This window comes from Muscardinus avellanarius (genome assembly GCF_963383645.1).
Source record: "Muscardinus avellanarius genome assembly, chromosome: 3".
Classification (NCBI taxonomy): Eukaryota; Metazoa; Chordata; class Mammalia; order Rodentia; family Gliridae; genus Muscardinus; species Muscardinus avellanarius.
Window position 1 is genome coordinate 65822405 of NC_137788.1, and position 15597 is coordinate 65838001.

The 15597-nt window shown below is 36.6% G+C and overlaps 1 protein-coding gene across 1 annotated transcript in view; it reads right to left on the reverse strand.

Moving 5' to 3' along the window:
- Positions 1-15597, reverse strand: part of SLC44A5 (solute carrier family 44 member 5) — a gene marked incomplete at both ends in the record, with an annotated part of 384719 nt that overhangs the window by 65979 nt on the left and 303143 nt on the right. The window contains 4 exons of the mRNA XM_080691446.1: positions 3179-3262; positions 4569-4692; positions 7048-7108; positions 7923-8048. Of these exons, the coding sequence (XP_080547572.1) occupies positions 3179-3262; positions 4569-4692; positions 7048-7108; positions 7923-8048 (395 nt within the window). The remainder of the gene's footprint in view (positions 1-3178; positions 3263-4568; positions 4693-7047; positions 7109-7922; positions 8049-15597) is intronic.

Sequence of the window (15597 nt, forward strand, 5' to 3'; positions counted from 1 at the left end):
ATCCCAGCATTTGGGAGGCTGACACCAGAGGATCACGGTTCGAGGACAGCCTCAGCTACTTAGTGAGGCCCTCCATAACTTAGCGAGACACTGTTTCAAAATAAAGAATAAAAAAATAGGGCAGGGGGTATAGCTCAGAGGTCAAATGCCCCTGGGTTCCATCTCCAGTCCCCCACAGAAAAGTATAAACAATTATTTTCATTAAGACTTCCATAGAAAAGTAAGACCATTGGGGACTTTAGTTATCAGAGCATGATGTGCCTAGGTAGACTGAAGCACAATAATCACTGTTCAAGAAAAAAAAATTTCTCCAAATTAGAATTTTGATTTACCTACCATGATTTTCTCATCTTATTTTTTCCTTTTGCGGGACATCCTCAAAAGCAATAAATTATAAAGTATATTCATGCTGAATTTGCATTATTTTTTCTACTTGGTGACTAATAGAAACCTACAACATGTTTGTTTAGAATAAGGAAACAGACTTGTAACAGAAAGGCAAGAAAGATAACTGGCCACAAAGTCCATGAACTCATGATTTTCTAGTCATTATCACCACACCTTAATTATCATGAGTAATTGGTGATGACTGGCATCCCCAGTGATCTCCAGATGAGTATCTGGAGCCATGGAAAGGCTTGTTCATCTCTTGTGGCTTTATCAGGTAATCAATAGCATGACTATTTTCTGTCTGTTTTAATTCCTTTCTAAAGTTTGAGCTACTAGAGAAGATTACCTTTCATACATATCCAGGTGAAGGTCATAATGAAGTTTTCTGATATAAATTCCTCAAAGGGAGCTCATTAAGATTGTAAACTTAGCTGACTTGAATTAAGTACTAGCATCTCGTGCCATCAGCACGTTTCCAATCATAACAATAGATAGACTGGTACATTTATTGAGTTTATGGTCTCAAGTTTTATCTTGAAAAAAGTGATAATAATTACTGTTACTAGCTAGATCACAGCCTGGTAACAAAGTGCTTTCTCAGGTCAAAATTGTGCAGTCCATATTTTAGCTCTAAAAGTCATTTCCCCCTCTAAAGCACAAATACTTTAATGCTTCAAGATTCAGTGTGGTTGAAGGATTGTTACATAGTTCAAAAGAAATATTTAAAAAGGTCAGAGTTGGAGGAGAAAGCTGTTTACTCTTGTGTTTTAAATTATTTATAAATTTCTAGCTAAATAAACTAAGACCCAGAATATTAGTACTTTGGCTGTATATTTATAAAATAGATGAGAACAGAGATCTAAGGGTAAAAGGAGGTGTTGATGTTCTAGTGGTATAAGTGGTGCCTAGGTGGACAGAGTTTTAGTGTATGTTTGGGTGCAGTGGGCTGGAGAGTCTTATGTAACGTACACTTATTTTTTGATGAATTAAAGAAGTTTATTAAAAAGATAGAAATATAGAAGATAGTTACAGCGGTAACATGATGGGGTGCTTTCAATGAAATCACCCTGTAATGTAGACTTATTCAGGTAAGACTGGAAAAGTCAAATGAACAAGAAATTATCTAGTGATACGTAAGTCTGATCAAACAGAAACTAGATTACTACCAAGAATAAACTATAATGCCTGCTATGGATATATATCCTAACACACGGAAAACAATTATTTTTATTATTTTTTTGTGGTGCTGGGGATTGAACCCAGGAGTTACAACCCCAGCCCTATTTTTTAATCTTTATTTTGAAACAGGGTCTCACTGAGTTGCAGAGGGCCTCTCTAAGTAGTGGAGGCTGGCCGCAAACCTGGATCCTCCTGTCTCAGCCTCTCAAGTACTGGGATTGCAACTGTGCATCACCATGCCCAGCTCACACTGAAAACAATTATTGAAATTATTGAAGACAAAACAGGAATTAGCAAAATCCCACAAAATCATCTAATTTTATAGCTATAAAATTACTAGATTTCACAAATAATACAATTTTAACTTTATTAAGCCCTTTACATTTAAATACTCTGTTTCTATCTAGTTCTCTTTCTACAACTGTTCCTTGAACCTACATTTTCTATGCATCTACTATGTTCTAAGACCTATGTCAGGAGTTAGAAAAATGAAAATGACTTTAGCATGGTTACCATCATAATGAAAATAAAGATGAACCTGGCATGCTTGCCATCATAATGAGTTGATAGCTTATCAGATGAAAAAAGCCAGGTAAATAAGATATAAAATAGCAGATGCTTTATATAAGTAGGTGAATGAATATAGGGAAGTGCCCATCCCCCAGCATGAGACTATGAGGAAGAGAGGGGGAAACAAGTAATTCATCTAGGGAAGGTAAGGAAGGTTTCTTTAAGTGCAGCTAAACTGATTTTAAAGTATGAGGTGTGTTCACCCAGGACTCGGAGAAGGATATGCCAGGAAAAGACACAAAATGTGCAAAATCATGGGATTTAATAATCCGGGATGGGTACTTTATGTTCAGAATCTAGTGTTAATAAAAAAAAAAAAAAAACATGGGTAGCAATGATTCTGAAAAACTAAGTTTGACCAGGTTATAAAGGACCTTGCAAGTATCTGAAGAAGTTCGAACTGTATTTTTGATCACTAGGGAACCACTGAGTATATAAAAGCTCTAGAAACTGGCACAAGAGCCAAACAGTCATAACAGTCTCAGACATGTGAAACATATTTCCCTGCTTCCACAGAGTGATTGCATTTCATTAACTTTCCAGGAATACAAATCTTATACCTAAAAATTTAAAAAAAAATCTCCTCCCTGTATTCTTTCAGCATCTGATAAGTACAGTGCCTTTGATGATGATAATAATAATCATTGTGTGTCAGGGACATGCTAAAAATTAGGAATGATGCTTTGGGAGTCAAGAGAGGATCAAATGAGAAAAAAAGTCAGAAGTCATACTATGTGCATTGTGAGGAGTACTAGAGATATAGAAGTACTTCAGATACTGCTGTAGGTGACTTAAAATAGGTAAGTACCCTCATTAGTAATTTAGTGTATAAACTTAAATGTTATATTCTTAAAGCAGACTGCTAACTGTGGTCATATTTCCAAATATCTTTGCTCTATCTTCACCTAATCTGAAAAAAAGGCACTGGGAAATGAGTCAATCTTTTATTCATGAATATGAACAAGGCATTTGAAGAAATGTCCTATAAAGATAAAATCAAAGGGAGCTGGAGAAGAGACACCAGTGTACTTTCACTTACATGAGAATCCAATACCAAGTTGTTGCATAGTCTTCAAACACTTTCAGTCCAATTGTTCTTGCATCAAGGATTTTATTGATACCACTGAATTCAAAGAAGAAAATTTTAATTAATTTTTGACTAACAGTAATCATAAATGTCCTTATAATAAAAGACATTTTGCAAGTTGTTGTTCAAAGCATGTTTTTAGAAACCATTTATCAGTAGTGACTCTTTTCCTAACCTCGATACATAAAAATGTCACTTCAGCTACAGCTACACACACATGGAAACTGGGTAAGGGCTTTCAAGAATAGGGAACAGATCCTCCTCCAGTGTATGCAACATGCTCTCAATACTGCAGAAGACCCATCATAGGAAATAAATGAAGATATCAGTTTTAAATTTACAAAATTTATAGACTCAAGAATGAACATCTTTAATTCTCCTATCTCTCCTCTGACTGCACCATAGCAGCAAGGCATGATGGGTACATACTAAAAACTGCACAAATCACTACTGTCCAATCTGATGAGTAATCAAGGTGAGCACACTCATATAAATATGTCATCGGCCTTTCTCTTTGCACCCCAATTGCAATACCTCTCTGTTCCCCTAAAGCGACCACTATCCTGATTTTTGTGATAATAATTTTCTAAGTTTTTTTTAGTTTTAGCCCCTATATATGTATCACAGAGCAATTTAATTTGTTTTTTCTTCTTTTTGAATTTTATATCATGGAATCATACTTTTATTACTGTTTTGTTTTTTCTTTCAAATATCTTTACATTTCTGAAATTCATCCATTTTGCTGAAATATTCTAAAGGTGCAGGAGTTATACTATACCACCCTTACTGCTAATGTGCTAATGTCTTCTAAGAAAGAGAAATACATTTTTAGAATATCTTTAGTTTTCATTTTTAATTCAACAACTAAGCTATGCAATGATACTCTGTGCATGTTTATGTTTGTGCATACATGAGTGTGTGTGTGTGTGTGTGTGTGTGTGTGTGTGTGTGTGTGTGTGTCTCCAGGGAAATATATTTCCCAACAATGTAGCTCTTTATATGTGTATAACCAAACAAACAGTAAATTTACTGCATTATAATTAGCATCTAAAAATCTGATATGGCACCAATGCATTGCCTTGTGTCACATTTCTGTTCCTGTTGATAAAGAAAGCTTTAACCACCTTGAACAGCATCATTGTTCTTTCTAATTCATTCTGGTTTCTCCTTTACATGTTTCTATAATGAACATAAGCCACATTCTCCAATGTCAAGTAGCATGTGTATTTCTTAATAACATAATTCTTTTCTTATAACCCCTAATCTCATAGGAGCTTTAATATTGGCTTCAATAGCAGGATGCATCAAAACTGAAAATAGAAAGATAAACAAACAATCATACTTTGCAGCCTCCCTGAGTTCTATTACATTTCTCATTCTTCCACTTCCATCTTCAAACAGCATCTTACTTCCTACTGTTAAATTGCCATTTTGGGTAGAGAAGTCAGGGAAACATCTCTGGAAAACTGTAAAAATAAATTCAAATTATGGTAATCACTTTTCTGTTTCTTCCTTCATGATTTCCTCCTTTCTTAAACTTTCTCTTATTTATAATTAAATTCTTGCTAGGTATATAAATTGCTCAATATAGATAGCTAATTGTTCTTGGTGATTTGAAGATTTTCTTATGGTTCTAAGACTGAAATAGAAAGTGAATATGATTATCTGAAGTTTTACTCTAAATTTGTAGCTTATTTTGTACATGGTATATTCATCAAGTTGCCCTAAATAAGATGCCTAACACAAGTGACCCTGTTACTTAGCACTCACAGTGAACACACATTAATAGAAAAGATGTATTTATTTGTATGACTGGATGCATTTAGTCTTAGTTTCTTTTTTTAAAATATCTTAGTCTTTGAGTGAAACCTTATAAACCTGAGATTAGTGAATAATTCCACAGGAAATAGAAGCTGACTCCAATTTTAGGTTTACTAAGAGAACTGAACTTTTATTTGTAATTTTCTATTTGCCTCTTTTATGGTTTTTTTTTATTGACACAGCTTTTAGGACTGAAAATGGAAACTCTGAAGCTATTCAAAGAACTTGGTAGACTAGTATAATTTCTGAGTAGAGTTAAATTACTGTTCAATATTTTATGTTCTTATTTTGATCAAATAGAATCCTTGCATCTTTACAAGTCTATTACTTCAAATATTGCAAAGCTCCAATTTTAAGATGAGAGGTAAGGGACATCAGAAATGAACCATTTTCATTTTTTTTGTAAAAAGCATTGCCAATTTTCATATGAAACTTAAACCTAGAAATATTAGAGGAAGAAATACATCTCTCTAAAGCCTTTCTTGACTTTCCTGGACCTCTTGCCTGCCCACTTCCAGCTTCTGTAGTTCTTTAATATATAGTTCTTTAGGATTATGTAGTTCTTTAAGATTCTTTCAGAACCTTCCTTATCTCCTCCTGCTCTTCCCTTCCTTTATGTGGCAAATATGGTATAGTGGCCTCTACCAGCTACTTCTGCTAGCTCTCAATTAAATCAGATTTCTTTCTTCCCTCTGTAGATATCAAAATCCCAGTGACCTCATTCTGCTAGAACTCATTACCAAGAATTGGGCTTGGCCTAGTAGAATGAGGTCAGTATTTGCTCTTGAACGACTTACCTGACATTCTCTCCTGCCCTGCCTGCTTTCTGTGCATCCTGTCTCATTCTACTCCCTAAATGCGAGTGCTCCCATCTAGATGGTCCCTTGACTTTGTTCCACATACTCTTTCTCTGAAATTTCATCCTCTCTGTTTCCATTGCTTAACATTCTCACCATATATTTGGAAAAGAAGATAAAATATGAAAGAAGATACAAACTATATATTGTCCTTCTACTGACAGTGAACTATACTAAAATCTTAATGAATTTCCTCCCATCTTCTCTAATTTCTCCTTTGCCCTTGGGGAGTCAAAATCATATAGGACATAAAATGTTTTTCCCCTCGTTTCCTTCTTTTAGTATTATTTATTTACTTTTAAGAACTTTTTAATGGGTGAAATTTTTTAGTGGCATAACTTGAGTACTATACTTGATCCTCTATTAGGAGGAATACAGTTGATTGCAATGTTTATTTTAATGTCTCCCTCACTAGACTGTGAGAGATTATGCCTCATTCAGTCTTGTATCTTCGAGGTGCACTTTACATCCCATGTGTGTGTGTGGGGGGGGCACTAGGGATAAAATCCAGGAGCCTTCTACCTCTGGGCTATACTCCCAGACCTATTTTATATTTTATTTGGAAACAGGGTCTTACTAAGTTGCTGAGAATCTCACTAAGTAGCTGAGGCTGTCTTCAAACCTGCGTGATACTCCTGTCTCAGCCTCCCAAGTACTGGGATTACAAGTGTGTACCACCACACCTGGATACATTCCATATTTTAACCAAACTGTTCTTGTAAGGGCAGGGGGCTATGTCTTATACCTACCACATCTTCCATGAGTAAGTACTTATTTTTCACCTTTTTGCAAAACATTTTTTAACCATATTCTTGGCTAAACAGTTGTGGTCTTTGATTTCCTGGTGAGAACCTTTGCTTGCAGGACTTACCTTTTTGCTGCAGGGTTTTTAATGACTGGGAGAAGAATAATGGAGAATTTAGGGTATTTTGTGGTAGCTACTTAAATATATGTGATGTTTTGCTTAGACTGATGACCAGGAGGATGGGCTTTGCCTTGGATTTTTCTCCTAATTAACTCTGGGACCTTGGGTCAGTCATAGTAACATTCTTGGCCTTGGTTTCATCAACTGTGAAGTAAGGGAACTTAAAATAACTTCTTTGTAAATTCTATGCTTCTAGGGTAAAAAAAATCACCACTTACAAGGTCTGCTTGGATAAACTACTGCTGGGCAGTCATCATCCAGTAAGAGTTCTGTGAGAGACTAAGACAGAAGAAAGAGGATGTTAACAAGTCAGAGGCTACGTGACGGCTATTTCTACCTTGAATATAAAAATATTACCCTTTATGAACATCATTTCATAAATCTTATTATGCCAACTAACTCTCCCCCAATAATAGCGATTGTAAGATTGTCACACAAAAATTCTTGTTTGACAAACTCTTTTTAAATGCTCAAATTATAATCTCATCAACAGTAATAAAACCAGAACATCTGACACCAAGGCAAATCTATGAAGGTGTGTGTTTTTGCCTTAGCTACATCAAGTCCCTAATCCTTCAATTTTTTAAATCATGTCTCTAACATAAAAGCCATTACTATTACTTAACAAAATGAAGCCTTGAAATCTCTTATAAATAACAAATCTCAGTGAGTAATTAGATATTTTTAATAGTCAGTTATCAAGCTAGGCTTGGAAGTGAAATTTTCCCAGTTACTGAGTTGCTATGTAGCTTCATCACCATATTAATGAAATGGTGACTGCAGATGACATTAAATTCTAGCATTTGACAGAAAAAAAAATTTATCCAGATAGAGAATCTGTTGGTGCTAGAGAATAGTTGAAGCTAACTTAACAGACTTAACAGCCTTTCAAAACACCCTAATCCTATATAATGATACCCTGTAAATGGGGTGTTTTCATGAGTGTACATGTGCATTTGTGTTTCAATAGAATTGCGCCTTTAGTAACCATTTCCTAGACTTGGGAGTTTGTCCAGTAACAGATGATCATGTTATTTCTGAGACTGAGGCAAAAGTTAAATTATTCTCTAGTTGTTAGCTTAAATGCACACACCTTTACAGGCTGGGCAGTAGACTTGCAGAATTGACGGTAGTATTCCCAGGAGCTTTTGTCTTTTTTATACAATAGTTGCATCTCCATATATGTTAAAAATCTTTCTGGGCACTTGGAAACACAGATCTAGGGAGAAAAGGAAAATAATGGTGGAGACTAAATTGAGAACAAATCCAGAAAGTATCTATAAAATCTGACTTCTAAGCTATCCACCAGAATAAAGAGTAAAACATTATTTTCTACCAAAGAAACTTAAATTAATTTTTCAGCCTTATTGTTAAAAAAATTCCATATAGAAAGTCACCAATCTCTGCTCTTTATGATACTGATGTTGTATTAAAATAAGATACTGGGTAGCAGGGCATGGTGGCACATGCTTGTAATACCAGCATTTGGGAGGCTGAGACAGGAGGATCATGGTTGCGGACAGCCTCAGCTACTTACTGAGGCCCTTTGCAACTCAGTGAGACCCTGTTTCAAAATAAAAAATGAAAAATAGGGCTGGGAGTGTAGCTCAGAGGTAGAATGCCCCTAGGTTACACCCCCGGTACCACAAAAAATAAAATAAAATATAATACTGTATAGTAATACATTTACATTTAACTCTTTGAGATAGCTGTAGATCTGCTTGTAGTTGGGAGAAATAACAGAGAGATAACACAAATCTTTCAGTTGGTTTCCCCTAATGGACATACTCTACATAACTTTAACAGACAATTACAACCAGGAAATTTCTTTTGTTACAATCCACTAACCTTACTTCAATTGCACTAGTTTTCTATCCACTTGTTTGTGTGTGCCTATGTGTGGGTGTAGTTCTATGCAATTTTTATCACATGTATAAATTCATGTGACCACTACCACAGGACAATGATGAAATTTTAATAACATATTTTTAATGATTTTTCAAATTAGTAGATAAGAGTATAATTTAAGATTAATTTTGCCTATGTAGATTATGAATATTGAGGGTTAGAATCTTGCTACCTCTCCTATGTATTAATAAAATGGTGGTTTAAGATGCTTTGAATATTCATAAATTATGCTACTAATAATTGTAAGTGCCAGTGAATCCTCAGCTACAATTCTCAAAAGATAATTAGAGTTTTATCACCCTAAAAAAGTAAGAAAATTAAGGCTATTCACCACAATCAATTATTTTTATAGACTTTTATCAATTCCATATGGACATGGGCAGAGAGGTCAGCCATGCAATTATTTTATATTAATAAACTTGAGGCCTATCAGTGCCAAACCAGGGCACTGTGCTCCCCCAAGGAGCCACAACAAAGTGACTGCAATCTAATTCATTAAAAGGAAGAAATAAAGGAAGATGCATTCTATTGGTTTTGTTTTTGTTTATAATTAAAAGCAAAGATCCTCTTAAGCTATATGAGCTATAATCAACCACTAAACATCTCTCTACCAGCACAGTTCCTTCTGTTGAAATCTTCCCTGAACTTTGGTAATTATTCTCACTGGCTGACCTCCATAGGCAGGCAAAAAACAGTCCTGCTGAGCTGGAGTGTCTTTTCCATCTTTGAGGTCACGTTTTTGCTGTACATAGGACTTTTGGTGTTGATCTCACAGCTAGGTTAGTAGGAAGATAACTAAAGGGATGCCTCAAATTTCACAGTTAATATTTCTTGCAGCAAAAGCAGTCCAATACATTTTTCTAGAAGTTTTGATGAGGCAAGCCACCATCACCACATTCACACCTCCATATGTATTTTTTCTTTCTCAGTCTCTCATCTACACATGCGCACATGTATATACACAATCTCATAACGCACCCATATACTTTTTGTTATGCATGGACTGGAATGTCCCCAAAGGCTCATGTGTTGAAGGCTTGGTCCCCAATGTAGCAGTGTTCAGAGGTGGGGATACGGGGAAGTGATTGGATAATGAGGCCTTAAACTTCATTGAGAGTAATCCATTGATAGATTTATAGCTAAATGTACTACTGGGAGGTGGTGGAAACTATAAAAGGTGGGGATTCATTGAAGGAAGTGAATCTTTGGAGACATGCCCTTGGGGATTATCTCTGTCCCTGACATGTCTCTTCTATCTATCTATCTATCTATCTATCATCTATCTATCATTTATCTATCTATCTCTCCCCCTTTTCTGGCCACCATGAGATGAACAGCTTTGCACTATAATGCTCTCTCTACCATGATGATTCGGCTCGATCACAGGTCTAATAAACAAACCTTTTTCCTTTTAAGTTGTTTTCCCCAGGTATTTTGTTTCAGTAATGAAAAGCTAACTAACATACCTCTAGAGGAAATATTAGCAGTCTCAAGGGACTTTTCCTGAAAAGCTAAAGAACTATATAGGGACATTCACAATCTCCAACATGCTTCTCATTTTTTGGGAAGAATTTTAAGGTTATCATCAACTCAAATGTCAAAAGTTCACTCTGACTAGAGCTAAAGTGAATAAATTAATAACATACTAGGAGATATTACACAAATATTTAAGCTTTGATTATTTACTCAGAAGATGTTGAAAGATAAAGTATTTTCCCCATTGAATGCTTTTTGGTGAATTTATAAAAGTTAATACTAAAAGAACTAATGCTTTCGCAGGCTTTAAATGATGATAGAAACTACTGGGTTGGGACCATGATAATTTCTGTACTTACAAGTACACACATAGTGTATACTATGCATATAAAAGTGCTGTGAATGCAACACATAAAAGAAAGTAATTAAAGTGGTAAAAGTGGTTTGTTAAAAAGAGTCACATCAAATTTTACTCTAGACATAAACCACCAACTCTTAAAAAATAGTGAATGCTCTTTACTCTTTTCTGCTATCAGACCAATTTGTTCACTTCAAATAAGCTGCTGATTAGTAGCAATCAACATATAATTATCCAAAAGTGAAGGTCACATTGAGGTTGATACCCCAATTGATCAAAATCTGTCCTTTAAATGCTGGTGACACATGTCTGGATCATGCTGGCAGTTAACAAAAACAAAATGCACAAAAATACAGCTTAGATAGGCAGATAAACCACTGCCTAGCTGACTAACTGCGAGACTGTACTATTGCCAGCTAAAATATACCCTGACTTAATTCCAAATCTCCATGTACCACAAATGACACCATATGTGTGTGTATGTGTGTGTGTGTGCATGTGTGTGCACGCGCACGCACATGCACAAGCATGCGTGTGTTTGTTTGACTAGGGATTAAACCCAGGGGCATTACACTGCCAAGATATACCCTCAGCCCTATTTTTTGTTCTTTATTTTTGAAACAAGTTCTAAGTTGCAGAAGGTCTCACTAATTAACTGAGGCTGGTTGTTAACCTGCAATCCTCCTGTCTCAGCCTCAGGATTATAAGCATGCACCACGATGTCTGGCCAAAGGACACTTTAAATGTAGTTTTTTGATCTCTATCTTTATATCTTCAAATCAGATGTATATAAACTAGGGTTTGGTGGCCGGAAGAGTGAATTGCACTAAAGATTAAAACACTATATTTGCTAGGGAGAAAGGACGATCTAATCACTTGTGGTTCATAATGAGCATACTGTATAAGATTTTTGTTGTATCACAGGAGCAAAAGATCTGTATAGTAAAGTAGAGAAAAATTTTAACTGAGAGTAGGAGGATATTCATTCACTCATTTGTTAATTTACTCATTCCATAAATATTAACTGATCACCTATTACAAGCCTGTTCTAGGAGCTGGGGACATAGTACTTCCCAGACAAAATCCCCACCTTCAGGTAGTATCTTCTAATAGGGGGAGATAGATAATGAATAAGAAGATAAGCAAAATGTTTGTTTTGAGCAAAATACTTGTCATAAGATGATATACCAAATAAAAGATAAGCAAAATGTTTGGTACTAAATGTTATGGGGGAAATGAAACAAGAGGAGACTAGAGAGAGAGGGGTGGCTGGGTGATATTCCAATTTTAAGTAGGTAGGTCTAACTTAAAAGGTGACATTTGTACAGACTTGAAGACTAGTGACCAAGTCATAAAGTCATCTAGAGGAAGAGGACTGTAGGCAAAAGCAAGAGCAAAGTCAAAGTTTTAGAGGCAGAAGGTTTCTTGTGTCTTTTAAAGAAAATGTAGTCAGTGTGACCCAAGCATAGTGAGCAAAGGGAGTGTCATAGACAGATCCATGGTCAGAGAGTTGGTCAGACCATGACCCATTGTTAGGACTTTGGCTTTTAATATGAGTAACTTGAGAAGCTATTGGGGCATTTAAGCACAGAAGAGGTATAATCTTATTTATAATTGACAGGGTCACACTGATTGCTGGGTAGGAAAGAGAGTATAAGAGATCAAGGGGGAAAGGTGGAGGCAAAAAGACAACCCAGAAGGTCACTGAACTAACCTAGAAAAGAGACAATCACTCCCTGGGGAAGATGGTGAGAATAGTTTGGTCCAGGGTATATTCTGAAGGAAAACCAAAAGAATCAGTTGATAGCTCAAACATGGGTGTGTGAGAGAGGCAGTAAGGAGGCTTCCTCAGTATTTGGTGCAGCCCTTAATTGCAATAGGAATTGTTTTTGAGGGTGAGAAACAATTTGAGGAGGTAAAGTCAGAGACTAGGAATTCAGTTCTGGGCATATTAAATTTAAGATGCCAACTAAATATCTATGCAGAGATACTGTACAGGTGGTTGGATATAAAGGTATGGAGTTCATGGAGCAGACTTTATTTGACTATATAAATTAGGAAGGGCAGCATATTGGATCTCACCCATGATACTAGGTGTGATCAGTACAGAGGCAAATGCAGATTTAGAGGAGGACTAAGCTTTGTCAGTGAGGTAACTCCAATGTTTAAAAGATATTTGAAAGATGAAGATAATCTAGCAAAGCAGACTGATGAGGAGGAACGATTTTCAAAGGACTCAAAGGAATTACAGAAGAATGTTGAGCCCTTAAACCAAATGAAGAAAGTATTTAAAGGATGAGGGATTTTAAAGAGATTCCATCCTCCCAATCCCCTCCCCTCTGATTGGTCACCTTAATTGCTTTTCAATACGGCCCTTTCTACTACTCGACCTCCTCCTGTTACCCCTTTTCTCCTAGTTCTTGCTAATTAGGGGGGGCATCTGGATTTTATTTTCTGTGCTATTTCTCTGTGCATGCCACATTGCAAGTTCCGATCCCACTCTTGATGGCCCCAGTAGTGGCCTGGCCACCCGGAGGACTCTGATCCCGACCTCGCTGGCTCCAGCACTGGCCTTGCCTCATGGGAGGCCCCGATCCTGGCCTCGCTGGCCCCTGCACCGAACTAACCCCTCGGCTGGCCCCTCTCCCAGCCTCAGAGGCCCCAGCACTGGTGCATAAACAATTATATCAAAGATAATCACCAATTGAGCATGGGATTGAGGGAGGGGGAGGGAATGGGATGGGGATTGGATGAGGGCTTACTGGATGATACGTGCTTGTATATCCTCTCAAGTCTTGTATTCCAAAGTGATGTATCGTTAAAAAAATAATAATAATAAAAGAAAATAAACATATGATCACTTAACATAAGATGCAAGAAACAGCAACATGCTTGTATATTTATGGGGAATGATTTATTAAAGAAGGAAAAATGATAATAAAAGGTAAAACAGGAAATTTATGACAAGAGAGAAAGCAGTAGGTGATAAAGGTGAGAAATGCACCAGCTGGTCTAAGGAGCATAGCAGTTCACTCTTAATAAAAGGGAGGAAAGCAGAAGGAATATATGACATAGATGAAGGGAGGTAAGTAGACATCAGAGCAGACCTCGCAGAAGTTGTCTTCTGAATGACTGCTTTCTCAGTGAAATAGGATGCAAAGTCATCGTGACATGGAGTCTGAGAATGAGAATTGGAGGCTTAAGGTAAGAAGAAAAGGTGTACAATTGTGAATGAATAAGGGATCCGCAGCATAGTTGTGGGATAGCATTATGGACTCATTGAATTTAGGTCCTAAATATAAAAGACAGTTGTGTTTTTTTCCAAGAGCATCAATAGGTCTAGGCATGGAACAATGGAGCTACATTTAACTGGGATGAGGATGTGTCAAAGAAGTGCAACTAAGTGAAAGAGGACAAATGAATTGAGAGTATGTATGAGTATGATTTTAATAAGGGATTGTAAAATCTAAGTCAGGTAAAGAGAGTGATGAAAATGAGGGAATTGAGAGACACTTGGAAGAGGTAAGGGGTATGTAGTTTCCAGTGAGGTCAAAGAATTATTGGAGTTGGAATGTTAGAGATTTTAAGTAAGAATCTTGAAATTAAGATTATAAAGAGTGATAATTATGGGTACCAACAAGGTCAAGTGACCTTGGGTAGAGGTGACACAGACCCAAGATACCACAATCCTAAGTAGACTTTAGTCTAAGCAAAAGAAAAAAAAAGTAAAAGCCTTTGAGGAAGATGAGAAAGCAAAGCAATAAAGAAGATCTATAAACTGGTTCTGAAGAAGATTTTTGGGTGTGGCTACTGGTATACAGAACCAGGAAGCAAGCCACGTCAGAAGTCTACCAAATTTTGGAGGTCATAATGCCAAAGAAATCATTAGCTATCCTAAGAATGCCTTTATCGGTTAAGATTATCTTTGAGGCACAAAGCTGTATGACCAGAAATTAGCTTCAGAGCTATATGACAGTCAGGAGGGTCTTCTTCTCAGGGCTCAAGAATAATGTGGCTGGGACACTTATAGACAGGAAGTACCTCCCAAAGGGCCAAGCAAAGGACCATGGGATGAATAGAAAAGGGAGATCCTCTCAGAGACCATAATCCATGTCCAATAAACAACTGCTCTCCATCACCATGCACCAGAGACTACTGCATATTCGTCAGTCTCCTTTTCTGAATAGGAATTTATATTATAATTTTCCTACCCATTCCCCATTATGCAGTTAGTATCAAGATACAATGGATAGAACCATGCATCATTCATAGGTCCTGAGATTTGGGTTAAGGACAGAATTACATTTACATGGGACTCTGGGTGTCAAACTAAAAAATAAAAAGGGCTGGGGCTGAAACTTGGAAATAAAATTCCTCTATGGGAAGAATAAGGGTATTTAGGAGGTGAGAAGGATAGATTATGGGAGACACAACTAAAGCAAGAAGAAGGGATATATGAAGTTGATCTCTCTTTTTTCCACTGGTCCCGTAGTATAGAAGAGAATGCTTGATTCCTTCCTCTTTGCATCTAGGTTATGATCTTACCTAATTTATTTCAATGGCATAATAGAATTGCAATGTGCAACTCCTCTGATCCCAGGCTATCAGGTACCAGGGGGTGTCTTATTCATCACTGTGTCCTTCTGTCATAGATGCAGATGATGACAAGGACTTAAAGGGCAGCAGAGCCATTAGATGGAAAGAGCCTGGACAAGAGTAGTGTTCTGACCACCAACATCAACCGTGTGCTGTTATATTGCCAAAAAAATAAACATAATTGTGTCAAGTCACTGAAAAACTAAAGTTTATCAGTTATAGTAGATAGATTTACTCTTCCTAATATTATACTGATGTTGAGAAAACTATACTTCTTTGGGCTTCAGTTATTTATTTATAAAAGTCAGTGGTTAGAAGCTGGGCGTGGTTGCGCATGCTTGCAATCCCACCATTTGGGAGGCTAAGACAGGAGGATTGTAGTTCACAGACAGCCTTGGCTACTTAGTGAGGTACTTTGCAACCCAGTGAG